This window comes from Limanda limanda, chromosome 10 (assembly GCF_963576545.1).
Source record: "Limanda limanda chromosome 10, fLimLim1.1, whole genome shotgun sequence".
Classification (NCBI taxonomy): Eukaryota; Metazoa; Chordata; class Actinopteri; order Pleuronectiformes; family Pleuronectidae; genus Limanda; species Limanda limanda.
In genome coordinates, this window is record NC_083645.1 from 18982920 (window position 1) to 18999668 (window position 16749).

The window sequence follows — 16749 nt, forward strand, 5'->3', positions numbered from 1 at the left end:
CAGCCATTAGTGCCAACATGAGGTTGTGATGCTTTAGCTACATTTTCAAAATATCACAACTGCTGTTTAATATCATACAATCGGTTTCAGACTCAGACAGAATGGTCTGTAGTGATTCTGGTTATCATCTGATTTGTCATCTGTTAGGATTTCAAATTTTTTAACTATAGTCTTTGCTGACAGAACTCTTAACAATAAATATAGAAGTATTTTTAGTTAGATATAAGGCCTTGGTACAAATGATTTAATAATAACCTTTTCCTTCCTAGGGTTTAATCTACAAATTGAGAATGAATGTTTCACTTGTTCTCATTTCTCGTTCTGTATTAAAGCGTAGATTTCGAACAGCTGTCTGATAAGTCTGGAGGTCGGACAGAGCGACTCTGTTGACTTCATTTTGGGACATTTTTGGGTTCAGTTGTTGCGAATGTTTACACAGTCAGGTTTGTTTTGATATAGCTGAAACATAATATTCTTTGCTTCGCTGGACAACAGTTTTGGCCCGTCATGGCATTTGCTGAGTCAAGGCCTTTGATGAAGTAAACAGGTTGCCGAGCAACTATAGCGTCATTGGGAGTGTCTCCCTGTCTACTTCCGTATTCCAAATGCCAGGAGGATGGATTACGCCTGCGCGTTTCCGAGGAGGAGGAACGAAGATTTACTATTATAAAATGGACAGATGCCGGATGTTTGTGGCGCTCTGATACAACTAGTGTACTGGAAACCCATTGTTTTTGCTATAACCTGTTCATTGCTCTCCTAAATAAATATTTTGTTTGACTAAACTGAGTTCGGCTAATCTTCTCTTAAAGGATAAACGAACATGCTTTAACAATTTGGTGACCCAGACGACGGGATAAAGAATAGAATCTCTGGGTTTCACACATCTTTCATCATGACATTCCTTTCAGCCGCAGTCATAGTTTATTTTCATGGCCAATTAGCAAATGCTAGCATGCTATAAGACACAGCAACATGTTAGTATTGTCACTGTCGGCTTATCTAAAATGATCTCTGTCCACATGAGCACTTTGGCTCCGTATCAGTTTTGATTACTGTCCATACAATCCATATCCTGCACATGTGAGCAGTTGTAAAAAAGCAGAAGGTAACAGCACAACAGCTGTTAGCAAAGACAACAAGGTCAACGACATTTGTATTGATGGTCAAAGTTGCGTTCTACACTGGTAGCTGAGATTCATGCTGGTTGTTTTCTTCAGATTCAGAGGGTCATGTGATAGGAGCCGGACGAATCAGCGACTGCTCATGGCAAAAAAGAGCCAATCAGCAAGTGGTTGCTAAACCCAACCTGCCTCTCCCTGTCCGCACTAAAACACAGTGCCAGAGTTTTCAAGCTAAAAAGGGGAGAGCTGCGTTTCCAAAACTTTTTGCAGCTCAAAGACTCTGGAGTAGTGAGGAATGGTATGGTAGAGCGGATTTAGCCTCAAAGCATCACAGTGCAGCCTCCCAGAGACATGAATGGAGAACAGTTATACTCAAATGGCACATCAGGGGCCTTTCAACAAAAATGTAGGACTACGGATGAAAGATTAAGTTTTCCCTTACAAAACTTATTTAGTAATTGGTACGGAAATACAACATGAGAAGTTCAATTTAACTCCAGTCAGGGCACAGTGTGTTAAAGGAGATAATGCATGAGGGACTTTAAAGGATAGGAATAAAGCAGCCGTGACTTTCATTGTAACAGAGCCTCGGCCACCTGTCAATCACTGCCAGGCAGGCCATTATAGAGCCGGTCGTCTGCTCTTGTCCAGCCGCCGGCGCTGGAGGCAGCCAGACGTTTCCCCCGGACAGCTCTCACCCACAAGGTTAGACAGCTTTCCACTGAAGCTCTTCTCCTTCCTCTTTTCCGGCGCCCCTCCCACTTCCCAGCATCCCTGCTTTCTTCTGCCATGATTTCTTACTAGCTGTCTGCTCGCTCCCTTTCTCTCTCTACCTCTTTCTCCATCCCTCTCTCTCTCCTTTCCATCGCTCCCCTCCCCACCAACCGCCTCTCTCAGCTTGATGAAGTCAGAGTGCAGCCCGGGTACAAAGAGCCACTGCGGGCCATCCATAGTGATCTCATTACACAGGACTGCAGGGGAAACTGTCTTAAGCAATTTCACCACCAGCCTCCCTTAACACCCCCGCCCCTCCAGCCCCCCCTCCTCCCAGATACATCAGGGTCAAGGAAGCAATTAAAGGGCCATTTGTCTAAACAGGACGCCGTTTTGAATTGAAGGGACGATGCGGCGAGCCTGGACAGTTTCCAATTAAGCATCAAAGAACAACATGAATGCCCTCTAACTGTTTTGCACCAGCAAACCTCCGGAGTGTATCTAGCGTAATGGCAGTATTAACCCATATTATATTAATAATTAAGAAGGTTGCCTCACTGCGCTTTGGAAGAAAAAAAAACTTTAAATTGCCTGAAAAACGGACCGTGATTGGCAGCAAGACGAATCGTTAGGAGGGACATGAAAAAGAAACAAAGACGGCGACAGAGAAACTATATATAGACATCATTAGTCTCTATTCCACTGTGTGACTGGCTGGACATAAACCTAACACATATTAGCATAATGTTTGCACCCACAGAGGGGCAACTGTCACAGTTAATTACTTATTTAATATTTAAAAGTTAATTACGGCAATTAAGAGCCTGTATAGAGTGGCTACTTTAACATGAGAGACACGTTAAAAGGCTTCTGTTGGTTCAATAACACATTTACAGCCTGCAGTCACCTCGGGGGGGGGGGGGCAAACTTACAGCAGCTGGGTTAAAAAAGTGTTGTCAAAAAGTATTTGTTTTGAGTAACACTGCAAAGTGAGCTGCTACAAACCAACACTTTGTATTAAACCCGAGACTGATCAAATGTGTGGCGGCACGGTGGTGAAGTGGTTAGCACTTCCTGGTTCAGCTGTCAACTTGGCAGGGGCATGTTGGGTTCTCTGACTTCCTTCCATGGTCCACACGCATTGAGATTGGGGTTATGTTCACTTGAAACTCTAAATTGTTCAAAAGTCTGTCGCGTGAACGGTTGATTATCTCTTTTTTTATCTCTTTAAGACTAAAATTAGCAGGTAAAGGCAGGTTTTTTTTTAAACACATGTAAAACACACAAAAGGCGATTGACTCCCTTCCCTTGGACACTAGGAGTTTGTCTTCTGATCTCTCACCTCACTGTCTTGTCAAACAAGAGCATTCACCCGGCTATCCCAGTCTATTGCAGTTTCATTTAACCCGGCAGTAAATGCTGATTTTAACTATTCCCATTGCAGGGAAGCCAGATCTAAGTGGGCGTTAATATTTGTGGGTTGTTTGACCAGTTGAAAACCGGCTTAACTCAGCCCTAGCCCGCATCGACCCTATAAAGAATAAGCGGTTGAGATAATGGATCGAATTTTTTGTGAAAATCATCCCAACTCTTTTTTGACAGCCAAATTGTCGGTTCAGAAATTCCATTAGCAGTTGTGTTGCCATAGCGCCGAGTAACTTTCCTTCACCTCAAACCCTTCCACTGGCATCTCTCTGATTCCGACAGCTCCACGGCACTGAAAACATCCATCCCTCCAGGCTCTTACAGATTTTTATTTACGAAAATGTCTTGTCCTCCTGTAAAAACCACCAGGGCGAATGGCCTCTTACCGGATGTTGTGGGACTTGCGTTTGATCTCGTTCCAGCAGAGGTTCATTTCTCCCGTTTGGTGCGGGCCACCTCCTCTCAGCCGCGGGCACTCTGTCCCCTCGTCCTGCCCCTCACCGTCCACCGTGGACTGGCACGGCACACAGTGGCATCCCGGCCACGAGGGCCGCCCCGCAGCTGGAAGCACAAACACACAGGGACAACAAAGAGAATCAACAGCGAGTATTAAGGTCAACTGCTGATGAATAATACTTAGTTGCTGTTAGATGTTTCAACCCTCACAGGGCAGGATTTCTAGTGAAAAGAGGAAAAAATAGACAGCGAGGCAGACAACCGAACACAACTACCACACTTCATCCAACCTAGTATGGACACTTCATCCAAACTGACAACCCACACGTCCTCCTCCTCATTGATTACAATAAAACCACTCTGTAAACATAGTGACAGGTGATCTAACGGCCAATCAAATACACGCTAGGAGTATTTAGGTTACTCTGAATTCTGTGTTTTAATGCTACAAACAGATTAAAGCCTATAAAAGTCATGGATATACTATTGAAACGTATTGTTTCATCATTGTCTGTATCAACATGCTCCAAACACAGCACCAGGGCTGATAACAGACACTGATTTCAAATAAATAAAAGCAGCACATACTGTGCAGTTAACCCTGTTCCCATTTGTATGAACTTACATTTCTTTTATAAGACGTCGGGTCAACAGCAAACTTCTCGGTAAAACAGAGCCATGGAAACAGACTGAAGTACACTCATGTTTCATATTGATTATTATACTTGACATAAACTAAGGATAGCTAGAGGGATGTATTTTTTTCAAAATAAAATAAATAAAACATAACAATGAAAGGAAATGAAAAGAATTCTTGTGATTAAAAAAAGTGGAGGGCAAAACTCTACAGAGATGAGTCAGAGCCTCTTTAAGACAAGACCTGAGAGAGAGAGAGGAAGCCTTGGAGCATATTAATAATCTAAAGTAAGACCAGAAGATTTATATAGAGCTTTGAGGGCAGAAGCTCCAACCCATCTGCCAGCAGGCGACTGATAGTTAATCAATCACAATTAGTTAAGCAATAAAGGAGCCAAGGGTTAAATCTTAGAGTCAGATTATCCTTATTCCTTAACTGTAACGCTGTCCTGTGTGTGGGACAGAAAACAGAAATCATGAGACAAGAGCACTTTTATCCTGTTATTCCGTTCCATTAAACCCAGGGAAACAAACGCAGACAAAAAGCCTGTTTTTTTCCACAGACCTCCTGAGAGAGGGGGCATGTGAGGCCACACTTGAAGAGGTGCAAAACCCTGGGGGGGGGGCAGCCAACACACACTAAGCGCTGCCACATACACACACACGCGGCTTCCAGGCAGGAGAAGCTTTCCCAGGTTCACAGGCCATGATAAATCTTGTCTTTGGCCACTGGCCTGCGAGTGGATTTCTGTCTATTCTATTCCTTTCACATCCTTTACCTTAGCTGCAGCTATAGGCTCTCAGCTAACACGCTCAGCATGCACACACACACACACAAAAACACGCACACGCACGCACACACACGCACACACACACACCATAACCAGGAGCTTCCCTTTGTGTTTGACTCTAATCGGATCTTAAACTGGTCGATTCGATTCTTCTCGGCAGTAGGTCACAACCTCTAACCTTTGCAGCAGCTATCATCCATCTAATGCAACAAACACACACACAAAACACACATACAGACACACACACGCACACAAATACAGTTATTAAAAGACAAGCCCTTCACTATCAAATTGTTAGAGTCGAGCACATGTCGAGATGGAACCTGCTTGAGCCAAATTTAGGACTCTCTGTTGAAGTGTACCCAAAAAACTCCCAGGGTGCACAGCAGTTTTAATTAAATATATTTGGTGAGGTTATTCTGACAGTGTGATTTCACAATGTAGCAGTAAGTCCATGGTGATTCAGATGAGATTGGTACAAATGATTCACCAGAGTTACATGAAGCACAAAAGAACCATCTTTTTCACAAGGATAGGACCTGGAAACATAAAGCCTCTGGCCACTGGCTGACACATAAGAGTTACGTGCTGTGCTCGAGAGCCATCATACAGACAATTTACTGCTTTGATATATAAACACGATGTCATATAAAGAGGTGCATTTTAATTTGATGTACTAGTCTTTGAAAACTATTTCATGCTCATTATAGCTGCAACAATTAGACAATCAGGTGATCATCAGAAACTTGAACGTCAACTGTTGTGATTAACAATTATTAATTTTGAGTCACTTGATTCAAGAACAGATCAAACACTCTCTGGTTCCAGCCTGATGTCAATTTCGATGTAAGACCGTTGAAGATGCAACATTAAACCCTTGGGGAAACAGGAATCTCTATTTTTCACTTCTTTCTGATGTTTGACAGGCTAAATGGTTTATTGATCAACCAAGAAAATAATGAAAAGATGCATCAATAAAGAAAATGGTTTCTTATGTTTGCATTCACTTCAGGAGTTTTACACATTGACCACAAATAAGAATTCTGATGAATGTAAATGAAAAAATCATCAAACTTTGAGTGTAATCTATAACCATGATGCACATTTACCATAAAAGGACAACCCAGCTGTTTTATAGGCTGCGTTGTCTTTATTTAAAGTTTGTGCCAAAGGGAACTTTAGAAATTGGGCAGAGACCTCTTTCTGTTCGGGGGCATAAAAAGGTTAATGCGTCCTACACATCACTTCCTTTCACGTTCTTCTCCCTCAGCTCATGTCTATCTAAAACAAATTGAGCCCAGAACGAACAAGGACCCTTTTGTGCAGTGTCAACATCTGTGTGAACGTCCACGGTGACAGAGAGAGAAAGAGATTTGCTTTCAGCACACTCATCTCTTTTTCTTTTATCTTTACCCTCCTCTGTCCTCCCCCTCTCTATTCATTCTTCTCTATACCTTCCTTACTCGTTCTGTAGACCAACTCACCTCAAATTGCCCTGATGTTTTACTTTTTTTATTTTTTATTCACATGAATCATCATCATCGTCTCGCTGCTGCTCCCGTCTCCAGTTATCTCTCCATTGCCTTCCCTCTCTCGTCTCCCTCAGACAGCGCCTGTTAGTGTAGGTCTTTTATGAATCAGCAACAACCTGCACATCTCTCCCACTCTCACCGTCTTCTTTACCTTCGCTGGTAATAAGAGGTCACCCGAGCTCAAACAGCTCAGAACAAAGAAGCGAATACGCACCTTCATATTCTGTATTAGATTTGAGTCACTTTTCTGTTCCGTGTTTGTGGACAAAAGATGGAAGTGAATGCAAACAAAGCAGCAGAAGAAGAAACACATGATGCAATGAAGTTTTGAAGCAGACTGGATGTTTGCTTGCTTAGGAAAGCCGCCGCTTCAAGATGTGAAATGGTGTTGAACAATGACAACCATCAACCGCACCAGCGCTAAGATTCCAAGAGAATCCCCTGTGGCTGAACGAGAGCTCCAAGAAAGGTTTGCTTCTGGAGCAAAGAGGGAACCGGGTGACAGACAGCTCTGTCATCCACCTTAAATCTCTTTTTCCTGCAGATATAAAAGGGTTTCTCATAAAGACACAAAGTCAAGCATCGCTGCACCTGGAAAAATGTATTTATATACTTGTTTAAATATTTAAAAATATATTTTTTTAAAGATCTCATTTTGAATGCTAGACACTTGTCATCATTTCGTGCAAATGTCTCTCCCGTTTCTGTCTCGTGGGCGCGTGTCTTCATCACATGGGCATGTATCAGCCCACAGTGTGAGACATTAGGTGAGTCCGTCTCCCGCCTCAAACCTCCAAAACATGAGTCAAGCTTTAAACATTCATTATTCACGGCCTTGATCGAATGTGGCGTTTCTCAGTCAAGCATACATAACTGAGAAGATGCTGACAAGATGCAGCAGAGATTCCACTGACATGCCACAAAAGGACACAGACGATATTCCTCTCCGCTGCTATGGCTACAGCTCTCACCTCCACGTGCTCATGACTCGGTTCCCTACAGAAATCATGCCATAACACTTTGGCCCAATTACATGAACAGCACAGAGAGAATATCTGACTCTTGTCTTTCTAATGCACTCTTATTTCTGACCGCTCAAGCAGAGGCAACCCGAAAAAGACATTTTTCAGACGAGTTGTGAATTTTAAATCAAAGCGTCTGAAGATTATGAAAGATGGCACACAAAGCCTTTCTGGATTTCACAGGCAGAGGAGAAAAGACAGTTCAATTGAGCAGATAAAGCATCAGACGATCAAAGCCTCTGTGCCGCTGCAGCGTGTCTACACATTGATATTAATCTGAGGGAATCAGGACTGCATCTCGGATATTCCTGAGAAGCAGGAAGATTCATTACCGAGGCTGTGCAGACAAATCAAATTCTTACACAAAGCGCTGCGCCTACCTTAATAATACAGACTCGCGGCGCCGTTACGACTCCAGTCTCAGTGTCATGTTGTTAAAACCTGTCACACAGGGCTAAACGAGGGCTGATAGTATTCATCCTGTCTGCTGGCTGGCTTATCAGAGAATGAGGAGATAAGTTGGGCCTGAGGAAATAAACAGGGGCCGAGGTGGGGAGGGTGAGGAGGGGACGACGGGCAGAGACGTGTGACCTAATAAGCAGAGACTTCTCTCTCGGTCAAAGACGTCTCTGTCCTTTCACATTCCTTCCTCACACCTACATGCCCCCACTCCTCGTGGCCAGTGGAAAGGAAAGGCCATCTGCCCGATGTCCTTCGACCCACACATGCACTCTGACCACAGCAAAAACAACCTGCATCGGAAAGATTCTCAAGTCAGAGGATAAGAAGAAGTCAAAATAAATTCTTACACTCCCACAGCAGAGGCTTTTAGCTCCTACAGTATGTTCCCACTGTTTATAATGAATGGAAAGAAGAGCAAGGGTCAGAGAAAGAAGTGAAGGAGAACAGCAAGGGAGGAAACAATATGTTAAAAGATTTGAACTTTACTATATTGACATATGCATGCAAGATAACTGAGAAACAAAGTCAAATGTGTTCATATGTGAGTATTAAAGCTAAAACTTGTTGCCATGACAATACACAACCACACACATCTTCAACCTGGCAGCACAGACAATACACACAGTCAGCACAGTTTCAAGGTGGACATTGAATATGGTCTCTATGTCGCCTTCTGATCCCGAGTTATGGTGATGAATGATTGTAGAAAACTGTTTTTACAGATGTCACAGTGAAGTTAACAAAAATATCCTGTCGTCATTTTCTATCCCGTTTGATATTTGTGTCCTAATCTGTTTTAATTCTTGACTAAAGGGTAAAATAAATGCTTTACGAGGTCTTCGGCCATGACTTTTGACATTTGACCACCAAAATCGAATGAGTTCTCCCTTGGGTCAATGTGGAAGTTTGCACTAAAGTTCCCTCAAGGATTCCCTGAGATATGAACAAACACAGAAGGCCTCTCACCAGGGTCGTCAGCACTGAGGCATCACAATGCTTAAGTTTACTGTACAATAGAAAAGCACAGAAGCAGTCATGAGATTTGGTCGATGAGTCACTCTGCACCATGCGTTCAACAAGTGTGCAGCTGCATGTGAATAAGAACGGTTCAGGCCTGAAAGCTTGACCTCTACACTGAGGGGATCCCGTGGCTGTGTTGTGCTGTCGGGCCATTCTGCTGGTTTTGTTTGGGTCTGAACTACAAATGAATACAAAGTTCTTCAGACCTTGACCCTGTGATACAATGTTCCTTTCATAATGGGACAATACCAACATAGATGGAGTAACTGAAAGGTTTGATGACATTGATCAAATTCTGTGGTCCTTACGCTCAGCAGATGGGCCAGATGATGCTGTACCCACTACCATCAATATACGGGAATATTCTCTGGAAGAGGAGAGCTCCAGTCGAGACATGTTTCTTTGGAATTCGGCCTTGCCAGGTTCAGAGAAGTTAGGGGAAACTGAAGGATTTCCATCAGTCGCTGTGGTTCACAGACAACAGGTCATGGCCTTGAGTGATTTGTAAGGAATTCAAATGCATTTTGAAAAATTTCCTTTTTATGTTGCTTCAGTTAAAAGAGTGGAGATGCTTAGAGGGGTAAACTTAAAAAACATAAACTTACTTTCATATTTTAACTCTTAAATCATCATCATCTTAATTTTGAGATCCTGTGGACAGGTCCCAAAACCAATGTGTAACTGATGACTGTTCCCCACACCCGTTTAAAATGAAGAAGAAATGGTTCGGAGGGAATCAAAGGAGGCAAAGGAGGTTTACTCAACAGCCTTTCATCCTCATAGTTAAATCATATTAAAATGTACATAAGCTGTGACAGACGCAGTCATTGTTCCGAAATGGAAATAATTCCATACCGTAATTGGGAACACATCATTCTGTCAGCAGGCTAAACCCAGCGACAATTTGTAGTCCTTTTACACCCACAATTACAGCACTCTGCAGAAGTGATAAAGCTATTATGCAGTGTCTAAAAGAACTGGCAAGCGCTGATACAGACGCCCAGAACTCACAGGCTGGGCTCCGCTGAATGTGTCAAACACCAATTTAACTTCAACAAACAAAAGCCAAGCCAACAATGACTCAGAGCATCAGTGTCCATGAGGCCTGCTGGTAAATGAAGACAAGCCGGCGCAAGTTAATTCGGGCCTTTCTATGGATGGATGTTTGTGTGTGTGTGTGTGTGTGCGTGCGTGCCTATGATGTGTGTGTGTTTCAGCAGCAAGCTCCTGGCTTTGAGCCTGATCAAACGGAGGTTGGACCATTGCCTCCTTGCTGCTCTGTCCCGCAGCTCCTCAACAGCCACTAGTTAGACAGCAAAGAGGAAAACACACACACACACACACACACACTAACACACCAACACACCACCACACCACCACACGCCAGTGCTCAGTCCCTCTGCTGCAGATGCAGGATGAGGGATCTGAGTTTCCCACCACAGCTGCGACTGTCACACACTGCAGGAGAGCCCGGGGGAGCTCCCATGACCCAGCAAACACACACACACACACACACACACACACACACACACACACACACACACACACACACACACACACACACACACACACACACACACACACACACACACACACACACACACACACACACACAGGTATTCTCATAGGCACTATCCGATATTGTCTATTAAATAGTCGCGCAAACACACAAACTTCCAGCTACACCCTGCCACCCCTGCTGGGCACAGGCAGCTGTCAAACTGTTTCTATTCCCCCCCGAAACGTCGCCACTCACTTCCCGAGCTCGACTCCTTTTGTCTGCAGATATGCGCAACACTGATTTGCTGTTTGAAGCTCCCACCTCAAACAGCGGGAGCACCGAGAGACTTCTCACTCCTCCTGACACATTCCTCCGGTGTTCCCATCACGACTGCGCATTGTCATGCTCGCGGCGTTTCGCCCTCCGACCAGATATTTCATTACCCTTCCTTCTTTATTACCTTCTCAATGCCAAAGTAATTTCCCTCTGGAGAAAACATGTTATCCGCGCACTTACTTATATTTACTTGGTGCCAGAGTTTATTTTTTCTCTGCTTTTTTTTCTTTTTCAAGAGGATACATGCAGCTGACATTAACATTATTATTCCTGGGGGTGGAGGTTGTGAGGAGTTATTTGAACACTCTATTGGAAGCTCATTGTAGCATCAGGTGAGTAAGGTTTATGCTTTTCATAATATTTATGATGAGGGCCGTTCTTCTAAAGCAACAGTGAAGCAGCAACTAACTAATATTACTTGTGTGTGTGTGTGTGTGTGTGTGTGTGTGCGTGTGCGTGTGTGTGTGTTTGTTTCAGAGTGTGCGTGTATTCATGCAGGCTACAGTTTGTGTGCTGTCCTCATTGTGTCATCCTTTGGCCCGGCCCAGTGTTGATAGTGTGTGACTGGAGGAGCCCTGCAGTTGCCAAGTAGCCTTCATGAAAATGTGCACAGGAAAAATCCCCATCTCATTTAGGTTCTTTTTGTACATTATTGAGTTTTCACATAATTATACTTAGAATATTAAAATACTGTGATAAGCAAAAAGAGCAGGAGAAAACTTTGTCATTGCATAAATACTGCACTAGAGTCACATTATCTCAAAGTGATATGAAATTAAACTGATGAATTAATTATTGTGTTTTTGCAAAGAGAATTAAACTCATATGGTGCATGAAACAGAATTGTAACCTTGTTGTTTCGATGTTTCATATTGAAATTCTAATAGTTGGCCTCACACTATTTCATTTATATTATCTATTCAGATATTATACAGTTGATGAGGCATAACCTACAACTTCATATTTACTAACATAGAACAACATGAACATTTGTTTGGAGTCAAGTTTCTTCCCAGGTAATTCTCACTATCCTTTCTGATTTTAGCTCCGTTTATGGTCTCCACCGACTCTGGAGGTAAATATCTGGCTCTGTCGTTGCTAAATGCTCAAACGTGTTCACCAGTTCGTCGCTAACTTGTTTGTCTGTAGTTTAGTTTTATACGTTTGGAAACTTTTCGGAAAATAAATGCTTAGAGCGGTTACAGCCATGAAACCAAAATAATAATTCTCTCAGTTTGACAATACATGGGACATCAATCACATTAAACGTAACCATTTGATCCACAAATCTATTTTACACAGCAGCTTTAAGTTTTGCACGTAATCAGACTATTGCTTTAGGCTTATCATTAAACCTCCAAATATTTTCTAATGATGATTAAAACGTTCAGTGTGTAGAATCAAGTTTCATGTCACCTCACCCTCCCCTTCCAAGCATGAAGGAGAACGTGTGGTAACCTTCAGTTGTCATAAAAACTCAAAAGATGTTTAGTTTGTTCAGCTTGGGCTACTGTAAAAAACATGGCAGCCTCCGTGGAGAGGACCCGCATCCCGAATATTTTCAATTCACTAACATAAAAAAAAAAAATTCACCAGCGTCAAATCAAGTATTTCTGGACTCGATAGCGAACAAAGATGTCTTGGTAGGATGAAAATATATCTGCAGTGTTCTCTGATTGTCCCTGTTGTTCAAACAGATCACAGATCCCCCGGCAAGAAATACATCACAAGCAAATGTCCACTTTACTCAGCTGTTTGGTTGATGCCACCGGTAGAGACAGAATCCTAATGAGCTTATTGTAAACACTTTCCATTATTATTTCATAGAGTCAATTCGGGCGCTGCTGCCGTCTGTCTGTTTTTTGTTTGAAGAAGATTGGATTTAAAGCTGTGCAACCTTAATGAAAGCTGCAATTTCACGTATAGCTTATTTAACTGTAATGTATTCCAATCCGTGTGTGTGTGTGTATATCCACCTTGAGATTCATATGTCATCCGTTCAATTATGTGAATAACTAATGAACAGAGTGGAATTAAGATTTAAGGAGCTGTTTCTAGTCTTGAATCTATTTTTATGAAGTAGTGACATCTGATATTTATCATTTTGCATCAACCATCTCCTTTGCTGTAAACCAGTTCCTGAGAATTGCAGGGAGACGTGCATCAAAGTTACAAATTAAAACAGAAGACCACAGGGCTTGAAATTACCAGTGAAGAAATTAGAAAAATTAACTCGGCTCACTTTAGGGACGTTCAAGCTCATTACTTAAGCAAAAGCAAAAACGGTGATTAACTCTGCAGATTGGGATACGATTTTCCCGGGTGAAAGGCTTCCAGTACACCCTCAGCAATTTCCAGAGAGCAGACTGAAAAATAAATGGGACTGAGAGACTTGGGGAAACAGCTCTGGGACCGAGCAGTCTCAGAAATCCGATCCTGCAGTGCGTTTTAAATACAACAGAACTGGTGATATCCAGCCACCGCATAACGAAAATTAAGTGCCCTAAAATGTAATTTTCCTGCAAAAGAAAGTGTTTAGTAATGCCATGTTGTGCTAGGGATGTTCGCAGTCTGTGGTCTACAGTGGAGTAATATATGCAGAATGTGACAAGGCGACTGGCAAAGAACTGAAGCACAACAACAAAGCCTAGCACCACTAAAGAGGATTTAAACCATATCAGTCCGCATCTTAAACAGATTATTTAGTAAGTCCTTTGTAACTATATCAAAAGGCATTTTAGGGATTAGCTGAGACAAAAAAAAAGAGAAGAAGATTAATCTCAAAGGAGTTCATATTGTGGCCCCAGCTGCATTTGAGAGTGTCGCAGGAAGAAAAGAAAAAAACGTTACAAATTCCACAAAGTCAATGACTGAAATCAGTGATTTGTGTTTTACTAACAAGTGCATCTGTTTGGACTTAATTAAAGACAATTAACAGAAAGAAACGCCCGCACAGGCCTTTCAATTACAGAGTAAGCAGTGCTGATTAAAAGCAAACCCCGGCACTGCTTCGTAGCGCGCAGTAATGTGAGGAGAGGAAACGCCTGGTTCAGAGAAGAGGTAATTTACCAAACCCCAGTCAAAATCCCTGCTAATTAAGACGAGATTCTTCCACTGCAAAGAAATGAACGAGATGAAAAAATCAGCTGGGAATGAAAGAGCTACTTTCCTCTTTCTGTTAGTTTCTCTCCTTTATTCCTTTTTTCTGGTTTATCAGTCACTTTTCTTCCGAGGTGCCCTCACAACAAGATGATCATCATTCCATGGAAACGGTGTATTTTACCACTTTGTAAGTTATTTCAAGTCTCCATTGATAAACACTGAGTTCTGCACTTCCACAGACATGAGCTTTCAGTGCAGTCACACTGTGACCTGTGGGCTGAATGAAATGCTTCTGTACTTGGATGGGTCAGAAAAACGTACACCCGATGCAAAGTTATCAGTCCATCCATCCGCTCTTCCATCCATCCGCAAAAACAGTCACAAGTAATTTGGTTTAGCGACAGCACGGCGGCCAGCAACACATAAAAATGATGGAAATTAAAAGCCAGGGTTTTGTAATAGCCTCGTGTAGCATTTGAGATTAACAGCGCATGTATAACACAGCTGCGCTTCTCTTGAAATGAGGCAACCAAAGCGAGCAGTTTCCAAACCAAGTTTTTAATAATTAAGAGGAAGGAAAACATGTCAAAATACACGGTAAAGGTGATGATGAAATACATATTTTCATTTAATTATCACAGGGTGACTTTGTCTTAACTCACTCTACCATTTACCTGACCCCAGTTGCAAGTAATGCATTTGCAACGTTAACACAGATAACAGCTTTGTTTACTTGTTCGTACTCACACATATTGCACATATTTTCACAGTGAACATACTTTATGTTTTTTGCTTTTATTTTTAGATATTTAGTGTGATTGTTCAGTTTTGTACTTCAGTACTCGCTTATCGCTAATGACTTGTTGTTGAGAAACCTACTTGCCAATAAATCAGATTCTGTTTGGTGTAATACAAACTGGGCTTCAGCTTGGAAATATCAATTAATACATTGTGACACATATTATAATGAGCTAGATAGAGTAAAGTCTGAAGAATAATGTTAAAGGTTTCCATGCCAGATATCTAGGTAACATGCTGTATATATTAATAATAATGATAATAACATTTTTATTGCAAATTTCAAGGGTCCCATGGACGTTTCACACAAGTGACAAGGACATATTAAAGGGGACAAAGATGAAGGCATAGTAGAGGACAGTAGTGGGAGTGATTCTGGACAGATTGCATTAAGTCAGGTCTTATGCAGTTTTAAATAGGAGGGTTTTTTTATGTCCAGATGGATGTTGGACTGCAAATCTTGGTTGGCAGAGTATTCCAGAGGGAGGGAACAAGCTCTGTCCCCTAAAGTCCAAGATCAGGTGTTGTGGATGGTGAGAGGAGCTCAGTTTCCTGGACAGGATGTGAGGTGGAGGTATGTTGGATATGTGCTGTGGAGCGAGGCCCTGGAGGGATTTCCCCCTTTATTTCAATGTTTTACTTCTTACTTTATTTCTTTTTACTCATAGAGTGTGTTCAGCTTCCTGAATGGCTGCATGGGCACCTGCATGTTTAGTATAGTGAAGGCAGAAAGATTGACAGGTGGGAAGCAGATATAAATGTGTGAGATATTGCAAAACGTCTCATTTCAAGAGCTGTGAAATTATTACAAATGATTTTTAAAAATTATGTTGTCATAATAAAGCAGACTTACCAGCAACTGTGCACAGAAAGCTGGTAAGTGCTAATGATAAATATGTGCGGAAATAAAAGCAGCAGAGAGCACAAATCAACAGGGAAGGCACCTTAATGGATGCAACACTCCACCGAGGCTCGTTTGAAAGCACAAATCTCATTATAACAGCAAGAAAAAGGCGTTTGACAGGGAATGTGTGACATTTGGCTCTCTGCTCAACTGTCCACTTTCCCTGGGCTGTCAAACCTGTCACTTCCTATTTGCTGAGGGAGCCATAGAGGTTCCAGTAGACGGGAAATCTGCTTGACAGCTTGCTGTCCATTAAAAAGGTGACAATGAATTCCACAGAATATCTGCAGTCTCCAGCATGAGCTGCAGCTACAGCATAAATCAGAGTTTGACTAAGAAAGAGTAGCACAGTGCCAAACAGAGGAGGAGACGCAAAGCACACAGGAGACGAACAAAGCCAACAAACATTACAACAGAAATAGAAAATGCAACATTAATGCTTTGCCTGTGTCACAAAACACTGGGACATTAACTCCATGGCTGACTAACTATGTAATTGGAACAGGCACAAATCCAGCGTGAAAGCAGCTGTTTTTGTAAACAGGGTCATGTCTGTTTTCCTCTCAGTGAACACAAATAAATTCAGAAAAAAAGGAAAGGATTCAAAAATCATTTACATGCACAAAAACTGGACGAACTAACGGGAAAAAACACTGTGATGAAACTGGGACAGCGAATAAACACCAGTGAAGACCAAAGAGCTGAATCTTGTACTTTTTTAAACCCTGAAAACAAGTCAGACGTGAATAAAAATCAATGCCCAGGCCTTGTATGAGTATTTGGAAGTACATTGCAAGTAGGGTGGAAAGGAAAACAGAAAGATTTTTTTTCCATTGAATGAAGCTTATGATAAGCTAATGAAAGGAGAGTTTTAAATATTCAGGTAGCACTCCTCTGTGCTGCTACTCTGAGACCTGCATTAACAT

At 42.1% G+C, this 16749-nt stretch overlaps 1 protein-coding gene across 1 annotated transcript in view; it reads right to left on the bottom strand.

Annotated features, from left to right (window-relative positions):
* drp2 (dystrophin related protein 2) overlaps positions 1 to 16749 on the bottom strand; it is a 95586-nt gene that overhangs the window by 69686 nt on the left and 9151 nt on the right. Inside the window, exon 2 of the mRNA XM_061079187.1 lies at positions 3650 to 3824. Coding sequence (XP_060935170.1) covers positions 3650 to 3824 — 175 coding nt within the window. The remainder of the gene's footprint in view (positions 1 to 3649; positions 3825 to 16749) is intronic.